At 42.4% G+C, this 17,194-nt stretch overlaps 1 protein-coding gene across 6 annotated transcripts in view; it reads left to right on the forward strand.

Annotated features, from left to right (window-relative positions):
• Positions 1-16,304, forward strand: part of MAGI2 (membrane associated guanylate kinase, WW and PDZ domain containing 2) — a 1,522,816-nt gene extending 1,506,512 nt beyond the window's left edge. For 4 of the 6 annotated variants that reach the window (XM_053609528.1, XM_053609530.1, XM_053609531.1 and 1 more), the window contains one exon: positions 13,370-16,304. In XM_053609528.1, coding sequence (XP_053465503.1) covers positions 13,370-14,028 — 659 coding nt within the window. In that variant the 3' untranslated portion in view covers positions 14,029-16,304. The remainder of the gene's footprint in view (positions 1-13,369) is intronic. The other 2 variants (XM_053609533.1, XM_053609534.1) reach the window with 2 other exon arrangements.
• Positions 16,305-17,194: the final 890 nt, after the last annotated feature.

Consider the following 17,194-nt stretch of genomic DNA (forward strand, 5'->3'; position numbering starts at 1 on the left):
TTTACTACAAGAAAGTAAAAAAAATAAAATTAAGGCCAGGATTATATGTTAGATAAGAGGGTTTATTTTAGGAAGCCGAATGTAGATTGGGCTGAAGAGGGGAGCTGGGGAAGAGATAACCCCTTAGGATGATGCTGTAATGGTCTAAATTTCAGGAGATAAACATTGAGATCAATCTTGAGTGGACCTGGGGGACATTCTCAAAGAAACATTGAGGGAACTTAGTGACTAGTTATGTAAACAGATTAAGAGAAAAGAAAATATTAAAGGAGATTTCAAAATCTCCTACTAGGTCCTAACCTACTTTTCCTCTAGTCTGTGTCCCCAATCTCAGCTATGGCACCGCCAACTATCGTGACACAAGCTGGAATCCTGAGTCACTCAGGACACCTCATTCACTCACCGGCTTCTTCCACACATCTCCTAGGTCCTGTCATGTCTTTCCTCCTCATGCCGTTCAGAGCTGACTGCTCCTGTCCTTTCCCCTCCCACCTCTCACCTGCACAGTACAGGTGACCATATCTCGTCTCCCTGCCAGCACCTGCACACTGTCCTCCCCACTGTGACCTCACCAATGACCAGGAACGTCCAGATTCCCCAACACCTGCACAATGGATGCCACAGCCCATGGCATGTCCTACAAATGAATGGCCTCCTCTCCTGTCACAACCCACATCATGTTTTGTGTTTTAACCCTGCAATCTCCCTGGAGTCCCCTCGAACACCATGCACAAACCACAGACCTTGAAAAAATGAATGAGAGAGTGAATGTCTGAATGTAGGAAAGTCAGAATCATGTGACTGGTTCTGGAAAATAATGAAAAGCTTAGATGTTGAGAAGTGAGAGATGAGGTTTTATTGTGTCTTCAAGGTAGGCAAGAACTGGACATGCTTCAAAGCAGAGAAGGAACCACTAGAAGGACAGCAAATTATTGAAGGAAAAGGAGATGATGTTGCTGCAACTATTAAATTATAATCAACCTAGTATTCATTTAAAGACCATTTCCTCAGGGAGGCCTCCCTAAGCCCCTACATGAGGGTAGCTCCCCACTTCTACGGCACCCTTTTTTTCTCACTTTCTTTGTATGACACATCACATTTGAAGTCACTTGATCTGTGCTACCTCCTACAGTAAGCTCCAGAAAGGCAAGGGCATTGTTTTATCAAGCCCAATTCCCAGCACTTAACACACGGCCTGGTGCAAACTAGATGCTCAATATTAATTAACCACAAGATTAATGGTATTTCTCCACCTTAAGAGTGATCAGCTTCTGCTTGCCAATACCAATGAGATAAAAAGAAATCTCAGATGTTGATAAAAGAATGTAAAACAGCATGGTACTCTGATTGAAGCAACATACATCATGCTTAGAAAAAAATCTGAAGTCCATACTGAAGCCCTGTGTGATCTCACGGTTGCCCTTGTTACTCCTCAGTCCTTCTTGTCATTCCCTGAACGTGCCAAGGCCCTCTCTCTTGAAGACCTTGCACTTGGTTCCATCTTCCTAGAGTGTTCTTAGCCTAAGTATCCACATAACTTTCTCCTCTTTGCTTTCAAGTCCCTACTTAACATCACCTTCCCTGACTAGCTGATTTAAAACAGCTCCCACATCCCTTTACATCTCTTTAACTTATGTTTCTTCATTGCACTAATCCACATCATTCTTTCTATTATTACCTGTTCATAATCTTCTGTCTCTTACACTAAGACAGTAAGATCCATGAAGACAGGAACACTGCTTCCTTCACAGGTGTATATTCAGTGCACAGACCTGTACAGTACAAAAAAGTCAATGCTCAATGAATATTTGTTGAATGAAAAAAAAAGAATGAATTGAGTCCTGGGTACCAAATTAGAGATATGAATGAGAAGAAAGGGTTTTTAAAAAATAAAGCTGGGCACGGAAAAAAGGTCTAAGGATAACCTTACTGAAATACAATTAGCAACAAAATTGGACAGCTCCAGACACAAGAGCTCTACTTCCACTAATTCTTTTTCTTACAAAAAAAAAAAAAAATCCAGAATTGTTTAAAAGAGTCTTTGTCCCCTGGAGGCATGCTGATAGGGATTGCATATAACCTGAGGTGTCTTAGTGTAGAAATGAATTAATCACATGCCTGAGTTTTACCCATGAATGGTTTACAGAGGAGATGAGGGGCCATGAGGAAGAGACTCCAGAAGATATGGATTTATCTGGAGTCCAAGAATATCTTCTGAGTAATTCATTTCTTTGGGAGGTGGATAGGTGGATCTCTCAGCAGGGCACCCTGCGTCAATCCAGGGGAAAGTGTGCAGACATGCACACTCATCAAGACTACCAAAGATGAAAGGAGCCTGGAGGCAGCCCAGACAGCCTAAGACCATCCCTACCCTCCCAGACAGTCAGCAGGGAGAGGGGCTGAGCCCTTTAGTGGGACTAAATCTTTTGAACTCCAGATCAGCAGTTTGAGAACTTGGCTTGCTTGGCCTGGGGGAATGAAAACTTGTTTTCCCCTCCCTCTTTTTCTAAAAGCATTATCAGTCCTTGCTGACAACTCACTACCCTAAGTTCCCAATCACCAACCATTTCCTCTTTACCCAATCTTCCTGGGGACTTAGGATTCTTCTAATCCTATTAGAATTTTGACACCTTTACAATTTGCATATACACTTTGTGTTAGAGATCAATAAAAGGTTTTCTAGAAGCCGGAAAGTTGGTGCATTAACTTAGTCTGTGGCATGGCGTGTAAGTCAATGTAGGCTTCTCCAGGCTCTTAGCCTTTATACATTAAGTCTGTGTAAGGTCTCGTGATTTTTCCCCCAGTTTCCTTTCCCCTGTAGATTTCCAACCCAGGTCTGGGTCCGTGGGGAACCCCAACACATTTCCACTTCTTCCATCTTTGACAAGATGTGGCTATTATCTGATTCCATCATTTCTCCCATTAAATATGCCTTCTGGTTGATTATCCTCATTCCTCATTTCAACTTTCTGCTACTTCAGACAGGGCTATGTTTCTGTGATGAAGAGCATGAACCTAGAAAAGCACTGAAATTAAAGGTGTGTTCTAAAAATTAAAGTAAAAGCTCTTTAATTCAGACTCTTCTAGCCCTGCGAACTCAGAATTCATTATCAGTGTCATTGGGCAGAGGCTTTTCTTGGTCCAGTGGTGCAGGATGCAGAGAAGTAACTAAGCAAAGTGGTGGTGGAAATATTATTTTCAAAAGGCATAACCAGTTTTACAATAAAAGATGTCTTCACCCAGGCTTAAAAACACTTTATTAGCACTATTTGTCTTTTCCCATTTTTCAAATTAAGGTATTATTTACGTACAGTAAAATTTACCCTCTTTTAGCATACACTCTATGAGTTTCAAAAAAATACAGTCATATCATCACTACCATAATTAATATATAAAACAGTTTTGATTGCAAGAGGGACTTTACCTAACAATTGCAATCAGTGTAACCTGGCTTATTGTACCCTCAATGAATCCCCAACAATAAAAAAAAAAAAAAGATATAAAACAGTTTTGTAACCTCCTAAAATTATCTAATTTTCAATTATAATTAAGCCTTCTCCCACACCCAGCCCCTGGCAATTTTCTGTCCCTCTAGTTTTGCCTTTTTGAGAATGTTACATGAATAGAATCGTTCAGTATATAACTTTTTGAATCCAGCCTTTTTCACTTAGTATAGTGGTATCTCATTGTCGTTTTCATTTTTTCATTTTCCAACATAAAACGATGTTGAGCATCTTTTTATGTGCTTGTTTGCCATCCACACATCATTTTGGTAAAGTGTCAATTCAAATCTTTTGTCCATTTTAGAAACTGGATAAACTATTAATTTAATGGCTGACATCTATCTAAACATTCACGTACATTATCTGATTTGATCTGCACAACTCTAGGAAGAGGTCGAGCAGGTATTTCTTCGTTTTACAGATGAGGAGTTGAGGTGTACGTGGCTGGTGCAAGCTCACACCAAGTGGCAGAGCTAGAGGCAGCAGGCAGGTCTCCCAACTGACACTGCTTCTACCACAGTTGATGACTTACTCCTCCTGAAAACAAGTAGGGAGAATCTCAACTCAGGAACTGTCAGCTGGGGCTCCAGGTGGCTGTATGCCCCAGAAAAATCATGGAAAGGTAAAACCTTTCATTGTGTGCAAGTGTGACAGAGTTGCCAACCCCCTCACTTCAGGACAACTTCCCTGGGCTTCATCTCCCTTCTCTGGAGTCAAACCCCCCCAGCGCCAACACAGAAACACAAACCTTCCCTGCCTTCCTCCTGTTTCTACCGCCAGAGTGGGGGTGTTTGCATTTTGACAGGAGCTTTGAGAGACACCTGTAGACAGATCAGATTGTTCTGTCAGAGGCTCCAGCATCCCAAGAAATGGCCTAAAGAGTCTGCGTGGGTGAGAGTGAGGATGAGTGGCAAGAGGCTTTGGGTCCCCCACCACCACCACCACCAAACCATACCAGTTCCATTTTTGTCTATTATATATATTGGGCTTTCCTTTAACATTTTGTTTGAAAAGGAACATGTATGGCTTTCTTAAAAAGTTTGAAAACCACTGCCTCAAAGCCTGTCTTTAAATATTCGAGAGCAAGAAGGCCTCCAAGCACCACTTAACATGTGCTTGAAATAAATGAACTAGCATATTTCTCATATATCCTATAAGACTAGCAGATCTTTTACTAATTCAGACTGATCCTTGGGCATCCCCAGATTCCCAGACTAATCTGGATTATCAATATTTTACCTCATAGAAGGACAGAGGTGGGTTTCTGGATCTTTGCTCCTAGACACACCTCTGATAAATTGTACCAAGATACTGACTCCCCACAGCCTGTGGGGTGCCCAGGAAGGGCTTGATCGTTTTCAGGTTCACTCCAGCACACTGTCTAGGTGTTACCCTTCTCCCTGTGTGCCCTGATGTGGAAAGGCTGGAAAGCACTGTAGTAGAGTGGTGGTTTGGGCTTAGGCTCTGGAGTTGTGGAGTCAGTACTCCTATTGCTGACTTACCAGCTGAGCAGTCCTGGGAAATCACTTAACTTATCTCAGTTAAGCCTCCTTTCAAAGATCAGTTCCCCAATCTTTGAAAAGGCATAATTGCACCCTCACATAGTTCTTAGAACAGTGGGGATTAAAATGTAATGTATCTTATGCACACAGCACAGTTTCTAGCATATTTAAAGTGCTCAGTAAATAGTAGCTGCATTATCAATAGTCCCACCTATGCCTGAGATTTACCCTTCTCACCATAGAGGTAGCTAAAACTTTACACATTTGTTGCTGCACCTTTGATTATGCATTCAAAGTGAGTGGGAATGTGCAACTTCAGTAGACAAATACAGTCACCACTGTAAAGGTTATTAATGTTCATAATACCTAGTTTACATCTCTCTGGTTATAAAGGTGAAACAAATACATGTTTGAAGGCAATTAGCTACAGCTCCAGCCTGGAAAGAATGCTGCAGAAAGAACAGAAGTAAAATAATTTGTTCTGAGATTTTTTAATGCACATTTTTCTTATTTATATTTTGTTACAAAAAGCAATCATTGTAGTAATGATTGAACAAATGCAAATGAACAATTATAGTTTGAACAAAATCCTTAAAAGGTTTTTCTTTGGAACACCAAATGACTTTACATGACTGTCCTTTGATCTACTTAATCATTGTGGTATTTTTCTATAAGTCTAAATTAGAAGAAAATAGATTTCAGTACAACCACATCAGTATACTCTAATCCCAGGCAGCCGTGAGTTGTAACAGGAAAGGTTTTTATAAGAAGAAACACTTATCAAACCCATGAATGTCTTTAATTTTAGTCATTTGAGCAATGAAAGTATTTATGTCTCAGACTAACTCGGAGGTTCTAGTATCTGAATATTTTCAATTCAATCCAGCTTCAAGGAGTGGGGCTATGAGGATATTTTAAAAGTATATACTATTATCCCTGCCCTTAAGAAATCTAATGTTATTGTTCTCACTTTCAAAAATCAGTGCTCTCATCATAGTGACTGTCATTCTAGGTCCAAAGTTCAAAACTGAAATGGCATTTCAGAGTCTCCATTAGGAACAGCAATGGATCTGCTTCTGTCAATCTCTTTAGATGGAAATTTCTGTTACATTGCCCCAGAAGGAAAGATTAAACTCCCATTTCTCCATCAGAATAGCAGATAGTAAAGGCATTTAGTGATAGTGTTTTAACAGAGCTTGTAATTAAACATTACCCAATTCTGAGAGCAATTCAATAACCCTATTCCATTACCTACACATTACCAGCTGTGTGGCCTTGAACAAGTTACTTAACCTCTCTGTGTGTCAGTTTCCTCATCTGTAAAATGTGTCCTGGCACCTAGTAAGCACCTCAATCAATGTTTGATGCTGTCATTAACGACAGTTAGTACCAATAGCAATAATGCTTTTATTATCTTCCTGGAGACCCTAATCCAAAAGGCAGTCATTAGGCCCTGGGTTCAAACTCTGGACCAAGAAGAGGAAAGGTGTGTGAGAGCCTTTATTCAGGACTTACAGGAACCAGCCTGAAGCTGGAAACCCTGAAGCCACTGGTGAGGAAGGGGGCAGATGACAGACCCTTTTTATGCTGCCACAACCTCTGGCTCCATACTAAGGATTTTCTTGTTTATATTTTGTTTTCAAATATGCAATCACCCTAATGATGGTTGAACAGATGCAAAACAACCATTACAATTTGAACATCATTTTTAAAAGGTTTTTTCTTTTTTTCCTCTTAACCTCTCTCTGTCTCCAGCACATGGTAGAATGAACTCTCTCTTGATTTGGGCTATGCTTTCCTCCTCTGTACAATTTTTGCTGGTGATAAGAGCCACCTGGGAATTCCAAGAATGCAGATATTTATTTACTGCAACAAGCAGTTTATTCCTATCAGGGCAGCTCTCTGGTTACTGTCACTTTGGTTACATGTCATAAAGTAAACACGCTGTTGAAGCACAGTTTCTGTAGATGAGGGTTTTTTTTAATCTTTAGCGTATGAAGTGAAAGAGTGCCTTTTATTTTTTAATATTGCTGGTCTCCTACAAGATAATTTAAGAGACCATACATTTTTTTTTTTTTTTTTTTGTAGAGACAGAGTCTCACTTTATGGCCCTCGGTAGAGTGCCGTGGCCTCACACAGTTCACAGCAACCTTCAACTCCTGGGCTTAAGCGATTTTTTAACTCAAAATGATATGTGTGTAATCTGTGTGTGTATGTACTAAAAGTATATACTTATGCATCAATCAATCCGTTTTATAGGACAGAACCAAACTGGCTAGAACTGGCGACAGGATGGCTAAAACCTTGATCCTAACTTAGGAAAAGGGCGTGCCTCTCCCATAGTAGAGTGTAAGATATTTAGGGTCTGTCTTGCCTAGGGGTTCATTTGAACATTCTCTGGCACATTGATTAATGACATCCCAGGTCCTCTAAGCAAAGCTTAGTCATTAGAGCTGATAAAATTAACTAAGAAAAGAACATCCATAAAAATTTAGGAGAACCTGACTTTGTGCCCTTGGGACCAGAGCTTCTCTTTGTCCCTCTCCATCCTAAAGGGCCACCAATGAAAACTGAGACTGCTTCCCAGACCACTTTCCACAGCTGGCTTCCTCCAGCTCTCTTTCCATCCACTTTAAATACACGTCCCCATTTCATCACCATCCTCCCTCTCAAAACTGATTAAAGTCACAGACACAAACCTATTTTGTTTTGTTGGCTTTTTTACTCAGCACTATACTGAGGACATGAACTTGTTTTTGCTAAGCTATACTTTAAGCTCTTTTGCCCTGAAATGTTTTCCCCAAATAGGCATTTTGGTTTCAAGTCTTCCATTTCTGTTTGTGAAATGGATTTATTCACTCATCAAATATTCATCAAGCACTTATTTTGGGGTCAATCACTACTCTAAGTATTAAATCCACTGTAAAAAACAAGACCAATATGATCGTTTCCCTCATGAAGCTTATAGCTAGTGTTTAAGACTGATGGTAATCAAAGAAGCAAGCAAATATGTAATGACAAATTATAAGCACTACTGGGAAATAAAGGCGATAAGCTGCTGTGGATTGCAGTTCTCTGGGAGTGATGTTTAAGAATCCTAGTGGATGAAAAAGAACCTACCATGTGAATAGTTATGGGGAGAGCCTTCCCCAGCAGAGGAGTCAACGATGATGATGTCCCGAAATAGGAAATGAGCTTTGTGCATCTGAAGAACCAAATGGAAACCAGCAGAGGCGGAGAATAGGGGACAAAGGGAAATGAAGCTGGGTGGCTGGCAGGGGCCATGTCACGCAGGCTTTTGTAGGCCATGTTAATAATTTTGGAGTTTACTCTAAAAGCAGTGGGAACTCACTGAACGTTTTAAGCAAGGGAATGGAAAGACCTAATTTAAGTCTCAAAGAGATCATTGCAGATGCTATTTGAGGACTCACTGGCAGTAGCAAAGAGTAGAAAGAAATAGAAGAGTGGGTTATTGTACTAGCGCTTGTGAGAAATGATAGCTTGGCCAATCCCTTGGGTAAGTTAACTAGGTTAGCTGCCCTGTCGAGGGTGTGTGGTTCACAGTATACGACGCGTAACTTCTCTTTCCTGAACAATGCTGAAATTCATCTTTGAAATTTCTGTCTTCAACAGTAGCCCAGAGGGTTCCGATGGCCACACTGTGGCCTCTTTTAAGTGTGGATTGTCTCGCATGGCCCACGCTGGTTGCATCCTTCCAAGAACTGTCCTATTTCTTGAATTATGGTGATAAAAGTGAATATGAAGATAAGTTCACAGAATACACATATATTTGAAGATAAGACTAATGAGACTTGCAGACGGGTTATGTTCATGAGCTAAGGAGAGAAAAGAATCCAGGACCTCTCCAAGTGATGATTACACCATTCACCAAGATGAAGAGCAAGTCAGGAGTGCAGAACAGGCTTGGGAAGGATAGATTTCTATGTTGAACATGTTAGATTGAAGATGTCAGTGAACTATTCAAGTAGGAATATCGAGAAGGCAGGTGGACATCCCAGCATAGAGCTCAGCAGACACGTTGAGGATTGTTGTTGAATAAAAGCTACGTAAATAGATGAGAACACCCAGCAGAGACTGCGGAGAGAGAAAATTACATAGGACCAACCACTATGGAGGCCGGGTGAAAGAAGAGGGGCCTGCCGAGTGAATTGAGAAAGAACTGTCAGAAAGGGAGGGTACAAAGCAGGCAGATGGGCTGTCATGGAAACCAAGAGTCAGGTTCGTTTGGGGAAGTAATCACCTGTGTGAGAATGTAGCGAGATGAAGTACGGTCACCCCTCAGTCAATGCAGGGGATTGGTTCCCTGAGCCTCCCTCCTGGGCACCACAATCCTCCAGTGCTTGAGTCCCTTGCATAAAATGATGTAGCATTTGCATATAACCTATGCACAGCCTCTAGATTACTTATAATACCTAATACAAGTAAATGCTATGCTAATAGTTGCTATACTGTATTTTATTTTGTATTATATTTTATTGTTTTTTTATCAGGTTTTTCCCCCCAAATATTTCCAATCCTCGGTTGAATCCACAGATGTGGAATCCATGGATACAGAGGACCAACTGTATTATGAGGAATACAGAGAGGCATCCTCTAGGTTTCACAAACAGAAAAGTCACTGATGACCTTGATAAAAGTTTCACTGGAGTGGGGGGAGAGGGCAGGCTGAAGAAGCAAATTTGGAATAAAGGGCTTTTTCCTTTCTGGTTTCAGCCACTGGGCTTGGGGACATTGTTTGGACAAAGGGACTACATAGATCCCAGCAGGCCAAAAGTGGCTGATTTCATCTTTCCAGGATGTGTCTCTGTTATTTCTAATTTTAGTAAGAATATCTCAGAGTGGAAGGATGCTGTGGAGCACATCTTTCTCAGCAACCACCTCATAAATGAACATGATCACACACTTAAACTAGTTCCCAGGTTCAACAAAGGAGGGAGAAAGAAGAGAGGAAGGTGGGGGAGGGAGGAAGGGAGGAAGGAAGGAAGGAGTCTGAAGGAACCAGAACTAAATTTGATTATTCCCTCTGACTACTATGTGTGAATATTTCATAAAAACTGGAGTTTGCAATGTCGAGACAAAGGCTCTTCCTGTCCACCACAATTTGGTTCACCTTGATGGGCAGGTGACGGAGCAAGGTGGGTAAAGTAGCCCCTGCTAAGGAGGTCCGTGGTACTTTACTGAGCTTTGCAGACTCATGCCTGAGCAGTCACCACATGTCTGACATTGAACCAACAATACCTGGGCAGAAAATTGAAACATATTAAACCACCTAGATAAAGGTCCATCTTTTAAATCACTTTATGATATAGCTCATTTTAATTTCTGATTAATATTTTTAATCAGAGGTGACTTGAAACATTTTAGCTTTTAGTTTTTCCCACTGTTAAGTAATTAATGATCTGTGAGCAAACTCTTGAGAAATCTTTTTATAATAAAAGGAATCCCTTTGTATCTGTGAATAATTTCACCTTTTAGTTTATTGTTTGGAGAATCATAGGAGGTGGGCGAGGATAGAAGGAAAGAGAAGATTGTGTCCCTGAATCTCAGAAAAAAATTGAGGCCAGCTAATGATGGACATTTATTTTTGTGATTTAATAGTTTTTCATTTTTCTGGATAGGAACCCTCCAGTTCAATACTAGACAGGTGGTAAGATGTTCGTAAATGAGTGGGATCTAGTTCCCATTGGTCAGCAGTGGCCCCTAAGTATATATATCCAGTCACATGCTTTGATCCTATTTGCAAGTCATCATCTTGGAATGATTTTCTCAGTAAGTAAAAAGAACAAAAAAACCCAAAATTTTCCTCCTGGCTGGTCCATTCTGTAATCTTTGTCAAGTTACTTAACCTTTCTCTGCTTCAGTTCCTCCTTCAGGAAATGTTGTAAAAATATCAACCTTCTCATTGTCTCAGAAGTAATTTGAGGCCAGCTAATTGACTCTACCATATATGATGTAATGGCGGGAAAAAGAAGTATTAAAATATGAAATATCATCACCATAGTCCAAGGAAGAGATCACCATTGCATATGTTACCCTGCAGTGAGGCCTTCTGAAGGCTGCTTTTAACCTTCCAGGCAATGTCTTCCTGTACTGGTGGAGTTGCCACCACCTATAATTTGTTAGTTTGATTTTAAACTCTAACCCAGCTAAAAGTAGAACATGTTCTAATTTTCATCGAATATATTTGCACTGGAGGATTTCAGACTATTCTTTGCAGTAACCAAGGATACCTGAGATATAACAAAACCACACCTGGGAATCACAGCACATGAGAATAACTGACTTCTTGCACCTATTCGACTCCTCGCCTGCAAATGTACTAGTAAATGTGGTGGCTTCCACAAGAACCAAGTCCATGAGGAGGCAGCCACTGGGATGCAGAAAAATATAACTCAGTGATGGGCAAATAATTATCCTGACTCTCCCACTGCAGGAAGCCTTCCCTTAGAAAGTGCAGGTCTCACACCTGTAAAGTAGAACATGTATCCCCATCTTCTAAAAGAAGAAATTGAGGCTCAGAGAGATTTAGTAGTTGGTCCAAAATCACCTCACTAGTCAATACACAGAGGCAGGATTAGATTCCAGGTCTTTCTGATGCTTCTGTAGGACTTTTTCCTCATTTTCTGAAAATGATAATGGACATCTGTCTATGGAAGAAGGAAGGTAACATTATGCCCCAAATATTCAATTCAAATTTCAAATCAAAGAAGAAACTTTTTTTTTTTTTTTTGTAGAGACAGAGTCTCACTGTACCGCCCTCGGTAGAGTGCCGTGGCGTCACACGGCTCACAGCAACCTTTAACTCTTGGGCTTACGTGATTCTCTTGTCTCAGCCTCCCGAGTAGCTGGGACTACAGGCGCCCGCCACAGCGCCCGGCTATTTTTTGTTGCAGTTTTGCGCCAGGGCTAGGTTTGAACCCGCCACCCTCAGCATATGGGGCCGGCGCCCTACTCACTGAGCCACAGGCGCCGCCCAAAGAAGAAACTTTTTTATAACTGATGGGGATTCTAAAGGTGGCCAAAATTATTGGAAAAATCAATCCTAGTGCTGCCTTCTCCTATTGCTGTATAATCAGTATCAAAGGTATAATTTAAGAATGCTCAACTTTAAAACAAGGTAGACCCTGGACTTCATGGACTGAGTATGCACAAGGATCCCTGACGGTCTCTGACACGTGTATGGAAGCAGGAACTTGAATCTCATGTACTGAGGCTTCTGTGCGAGATGGAACCTCTTAGCTAGAGCCACATAGAACGCAAACAGCAATGTGGCATCTTTGCTCCCCACTCGTACCGTATACCCATTCTATGGAGAAAAAATGACACCCTAGAATGGTGTCACAAAATTTGAGCATTTCCAAAGGTCATGAGACATATTTTTGACAAACATCAAGGGTTCATTTTCCTGCTTTTATTTCCCATTAGAGACCAGAAACTCCGGGTAATGTTTATTGCTCACAGTAGTAACCAACTCATCTCAGATTCCTAACCCATCTGTCCTCCTCCCACTGGGCTACTGACCAGCGATTGCTTAAAAAAAAAAAAAAAAAAAGTAATTTCTCATTTTTATCATTGTCTTATATGTGTTTTGTTGTTATATATTGTCTTAAATCCTTTTTTGGAAGTAGCGTTTAAATCTTCGATTAATGTAGAAGCTAGACTTCCTACAAAGAATTATTTATCTTAGTCCCCAGGCTTAATGTTAGAAGTACTAAAAGGAATTACGGACGATTTTTAAAAGACAAATGATGATTGGTTTTAGATGAATTTATCCAAATTCTGAAACTGACAGAAACTAAGAATTATGCTTGGAGTGACACCTAACGGTTGAGAACGTCACTCTCCCACTCCTCTGAGTCCCTTCCACTGGACTCAGACCAGTACTGGTTTCTCAAAGCTCTAGACCATCTTCTTCCGAATCCCCCGTGTGCTTGTTAGAAATACAGAGAAATTCCTGCGCACCGAGCGGCTGGCACCTCGGGGCCTGGCTCCCCGGAAGCTGTATTCTTCACAAGCACCGCCGGGGGTTCGACGCGTGCTGGAGTCTGAGAAGCGCTGGCTCGAGCGCTGCCCAGTCAGATGGGTCAGGCCCATCACACTGGGCTTTGCACGGTCCTCCCCGGCTGCCCGTGGGGACGGGGCGGGGGGTAGGAAGGGCAGGGAGCGCGCGGAACCCCAGGGCGCGGCCGGCTGCCCTCCGGGCAGTGAGAGTGAGGGTGAGGGTGGGGGTGGCAGTGGCTGGGGCCCCGAGAGCAGCCGCCCGCTGCCCGCCCGGGCCCGCGTCGCGGGGTGGCGGGGTGCAGGAAGGCCGCGGCCGCTAACGCCTGTGCTTCCCGTCCGCAGACGAACCCCCCGCCTGGAGTGCTCCCGCTGCCGCCGCCCCAGGCCTGCCGGAAGTAGGCGCCTCGGCGGAGGACGGCCTCTCTTCATTCTCTCCATCGCATCCAGCCCCACCCTCCGACCCTTCCCACCAGATAAGCCCAGACCCAACTTGGGATATCAAAAGGGAACACGACGTTAGGAAACCAAAGGAGCTTTCAGCCTGCGGCCAGAAGAAGCAGCGCCTCGGGGAGCAGAGGGAGCGCTCGGCTAGTCCGCAGAGGGCCGCGCGGCCGAGGCTCGAGGAGGCGCCCGGCGGCCAGGGGCGGCCCGAGGCCGGCAGGCCCGCCTCGGAGGCCCGGGCGCCCGGGCCGGCGACGGCGGACGCGGCGGGCGGGAAGGAGGGAGCCCGCGCCGCGGCGGGCCCCGAGCTCGGCCGGCGCGAAGGCCCCGGGGGCGCGCCCGCGTTCGCCGGCCCGGGCGGCGGCGGCGGCGCGGAACGGCCGGGCGCGCGGGAGGCGGAGGGCAGGGCGGGTGCGCGCGCGGGTCCCCGGCCGGGCCCGCGGCCCCCAGGGGGCGCCACCGCGCGCAAGCCCGCCGTGGCGCCGGGGCCCTGGAAGGTGCCGGGCTCCGACAAGCTGCCGGGCGCGCTCAAACCCGGCGCCTCGGCCGCGGGCAGATGAGCGAGGACGCGGCCGCCGCCTGGACGCGGGCCGTGCTTCTTAGGTTCCGTCTCACGGCGTTTTAATTTATTTTCACTGTCACACGCATAGATCCACGAGGCACCTAAGGCCTGGGAGCGTCAACGTGAAGTCCCACGTGTCCGATGAGCATGGGCGGCGCAGCGTCCACGCGCAGACCCAAACTGACCCTGAAGCCCCCGGTCCTACGGTGGGGGCTTTGGCAGCTATGGAAGAACCAAAATAACGTGAAGAACATCGCAGAGAGATAGTGCAGTGTAGCTTTAGTAAAAAAAATAAATAAATAAAAATAAGAGAGAAGGATAAAACATTACCCCCACTGCATGAAGGATTTGGATGTCATCCAAACTTTATATCAAGAAACTGGACAAGTTAAGAGCAATCACAAACTGGAATATCGCCTTAAAAATCAAACTGCACGGAGCAAGCTGAAACTGAGACAAGATTATATCTTTTAATCTAAAGCATTGTAAATAAATTGTCCTTGACATATCTAGACAGGGGTTAAAGGGTTTCTTTGAAACATTCAGAACTGTTTGCCCCATGACACGTTTCCACGGCTCCCCCTTGGCATCCATACTCCGTAATAGCAGCAGTGTTCCCTGCCTACTGCAGGATGAATTAGAAATCTAGTGAATTCATTGGTGTGATGCCATTTTTACTACCATTTTTGTGATCAAATCATATTTCTGTACATTTTCAGTGGTAGGATAAAAAAGTTTTAAAAATTGCATCCTAGGGAACAGTTTGCTGTAAGTCAAAATTTTGCAGTTTAGCTCATAGATCTTAATTGGTTTCCTCTAAAATATGAATTTTGTAATTGAAGGGCCACAATTTGTTTAATCAAGATTGGCAAACGCTGCAGTTCCTTTATGACAAAAGGCTGTTCTATTGTCCCAGGCTAGCAGAGATAGCTTCTTTGTCAGCAATGTTGTATTTCACTTGTTTCATTGTCTTATTTTAAACCCTCTTTCCGTGACTTCATTTGCACTTTGACAGAGCAGAAGCAAAGCATTTCTTATATTTCTGATTATAAAGAATCTCTAATATTAAAAAAGCATTATTATAACCAATTTATTTTCATTAAAGAACACAAGTCTTTATAGCATTCCTTTCTGCTTATCTTCCTTTCCTTATTCTTTCTCCTTTTGTTTCCATTTGGTTTCCTTTTGTCTTGTATTCTTTGCCAGTGTTTTCTTCCCTTAGCAACCTCTAATGTTTCTGTTTATCTCCGTGGATCTATGATTGATCCTCTAGTAAAATTCTAGGGCTTGCCTTTCTTCCCTGCTGTTTTAGTATTTCTTTGTATAATGTTAGTTTCAATTAATTATCCATGGGTACTTTTTGTAGCTACACACATTAAATGGTAAAATGTTTCTGAAGGCAATTTGTTTTCAATATGCCCTGAATGAATGAGGCTTCATCCTTCCCATATTCTGCCTTCTTACACGAGTTCAAATGCAAATAAGCCTCACTTCCCTGCACTTGTAGTCAAGTAAATAAAAGGAGAGATCAGGTCCCTCACGAAGGTCACACAAAATAGCCTCCCTGGGCTGACTCCCTCTCTTTGTAATTGCAGTAACCTGAGCACTGGCTGTTTAATTTCCATCAGACACTGGAGTAGCTTAGTTGTTTGACAAGGAGAGAATCTAGTTGAAAGCCTCACGTGAAGGGTCTTGCAGCTTGTAAAAGCAATTTCCAAAAATGAAACCCATTCATCATAAACAAAAGCACAAACACATGTAGCAGTTTATAATACTTTTGGTTTAATCTCAATCAGTCTTTCTCCCCTGGACTAGAAATCCAGTATAGTTTGCCATTAATTTATTGACTCTGGTTTTGGGCAATGCTTCTGTAGTGTAGCTGCACGTCCTGGTACTGTATTCTCTGACCTTTATTTTCCATGTGTTACAAAAGGAAAAAAAATTGAGATTACGCTGGCATAAACTCTAATTTGCACAGTTCACAGCTACTACTTGTGCAGTAATTGCTTATGCGGCTGTAATCCATAACCTGTGAAGACAGCACATCATCTAAATCCCATTCCAAATAATATTTCTGTGTAGTGTTAGCTGTGAATTTACCCTGTACAGCTGTATCTCTATAAATATAATTCCATGTATTAATAGTCACAGAAAGACTGTAAGTGAGCAACTATTTTTATGAGACGCACCACTATGGATAAATTAACTTTTACAGAAATCTTGTTTACTGTATGATATTCTAAAACACTGTCAAATAAAATATATATCCAAAAATCTTTTCTTTTTCCAACTATATAGGTTGTGTGTTAATTTGAAATAGATTATTAGTCTACGCCCATACCACCCCAAACGCGCCCGATCTCGTCTGAAATAGATTATTACTGGGGGTTAACTTAATTTTTAAAATCTGCCGTTTCCACAGATTTTTTTTAAGTATAAATTTCATGTCCAAATCCATTGAAGCGTGACTCTAAATGCAGTGGTGTCACATGGGAAGGACCACTGACTAGCTAGTTGGCATTTGCCTGTCAGCTTGCTACAGTACATCATTTATAAATGAGCCGTACATTTCTGTGACTTGCTACACTGACTGATACTGCACCTTTTTTTCAAAAAGGATTTAAAGTATCAATCAGCAGTAAATTCTATCACATTTTTTTCCTTTTAATTCTGGAGTCTTTCATGCAAAATCCCAAGGTGTTCATGCAGAAGGCAGCATTTAGTGAGCAGCAGTGTAAAGGTCCATAATGAAGAGCCAAATACCTGCAGCAGGGAGAGGAGACAGTTCTGCATGGGCGTTGGTAACAGCCCAGCCATTGGGAGTTTACAATCAAACGGAAGAGCTCTTGACCTTAGTCCTGTCAAGACTTTTTCCCTCAATAGGACTGAAATTTCCAAACTGTCAATCTTTTATTCCAATACAAATGTTTCATTAAATATGCCATGTATTACTTTCAGAAAAGTAGAAAAGAAAAGAAAGTGAAAAGAAAAAAAAGTGACATAAAGTATGAAATTAAACACAAAAGTTAAGATATTTCTAATATATATACGTGGTTCTTCATGAAACAATCTAAGAATGGCCCAATGCAAGCTGAAAAAGTCAAAGACCTACAAAGCAACATAAAATGGGGTGTTCTATTCATGATGCATGACTAATCTTAAAA

The sequence above is a fragment of the Nycticebus coucang genome, chromosome 11, assembly GCF_027406575.1.
Source record: "Nycticebus coucang isolate mNycCou1 chromosome 11, mNycCou1.pri, whole genome shotgun sequence".
NCBI lineage: Eukaryota > Metazoa > Chordata > Mammalia > Primates > Lorisidae > Nycticebus > Nycticebus coucang.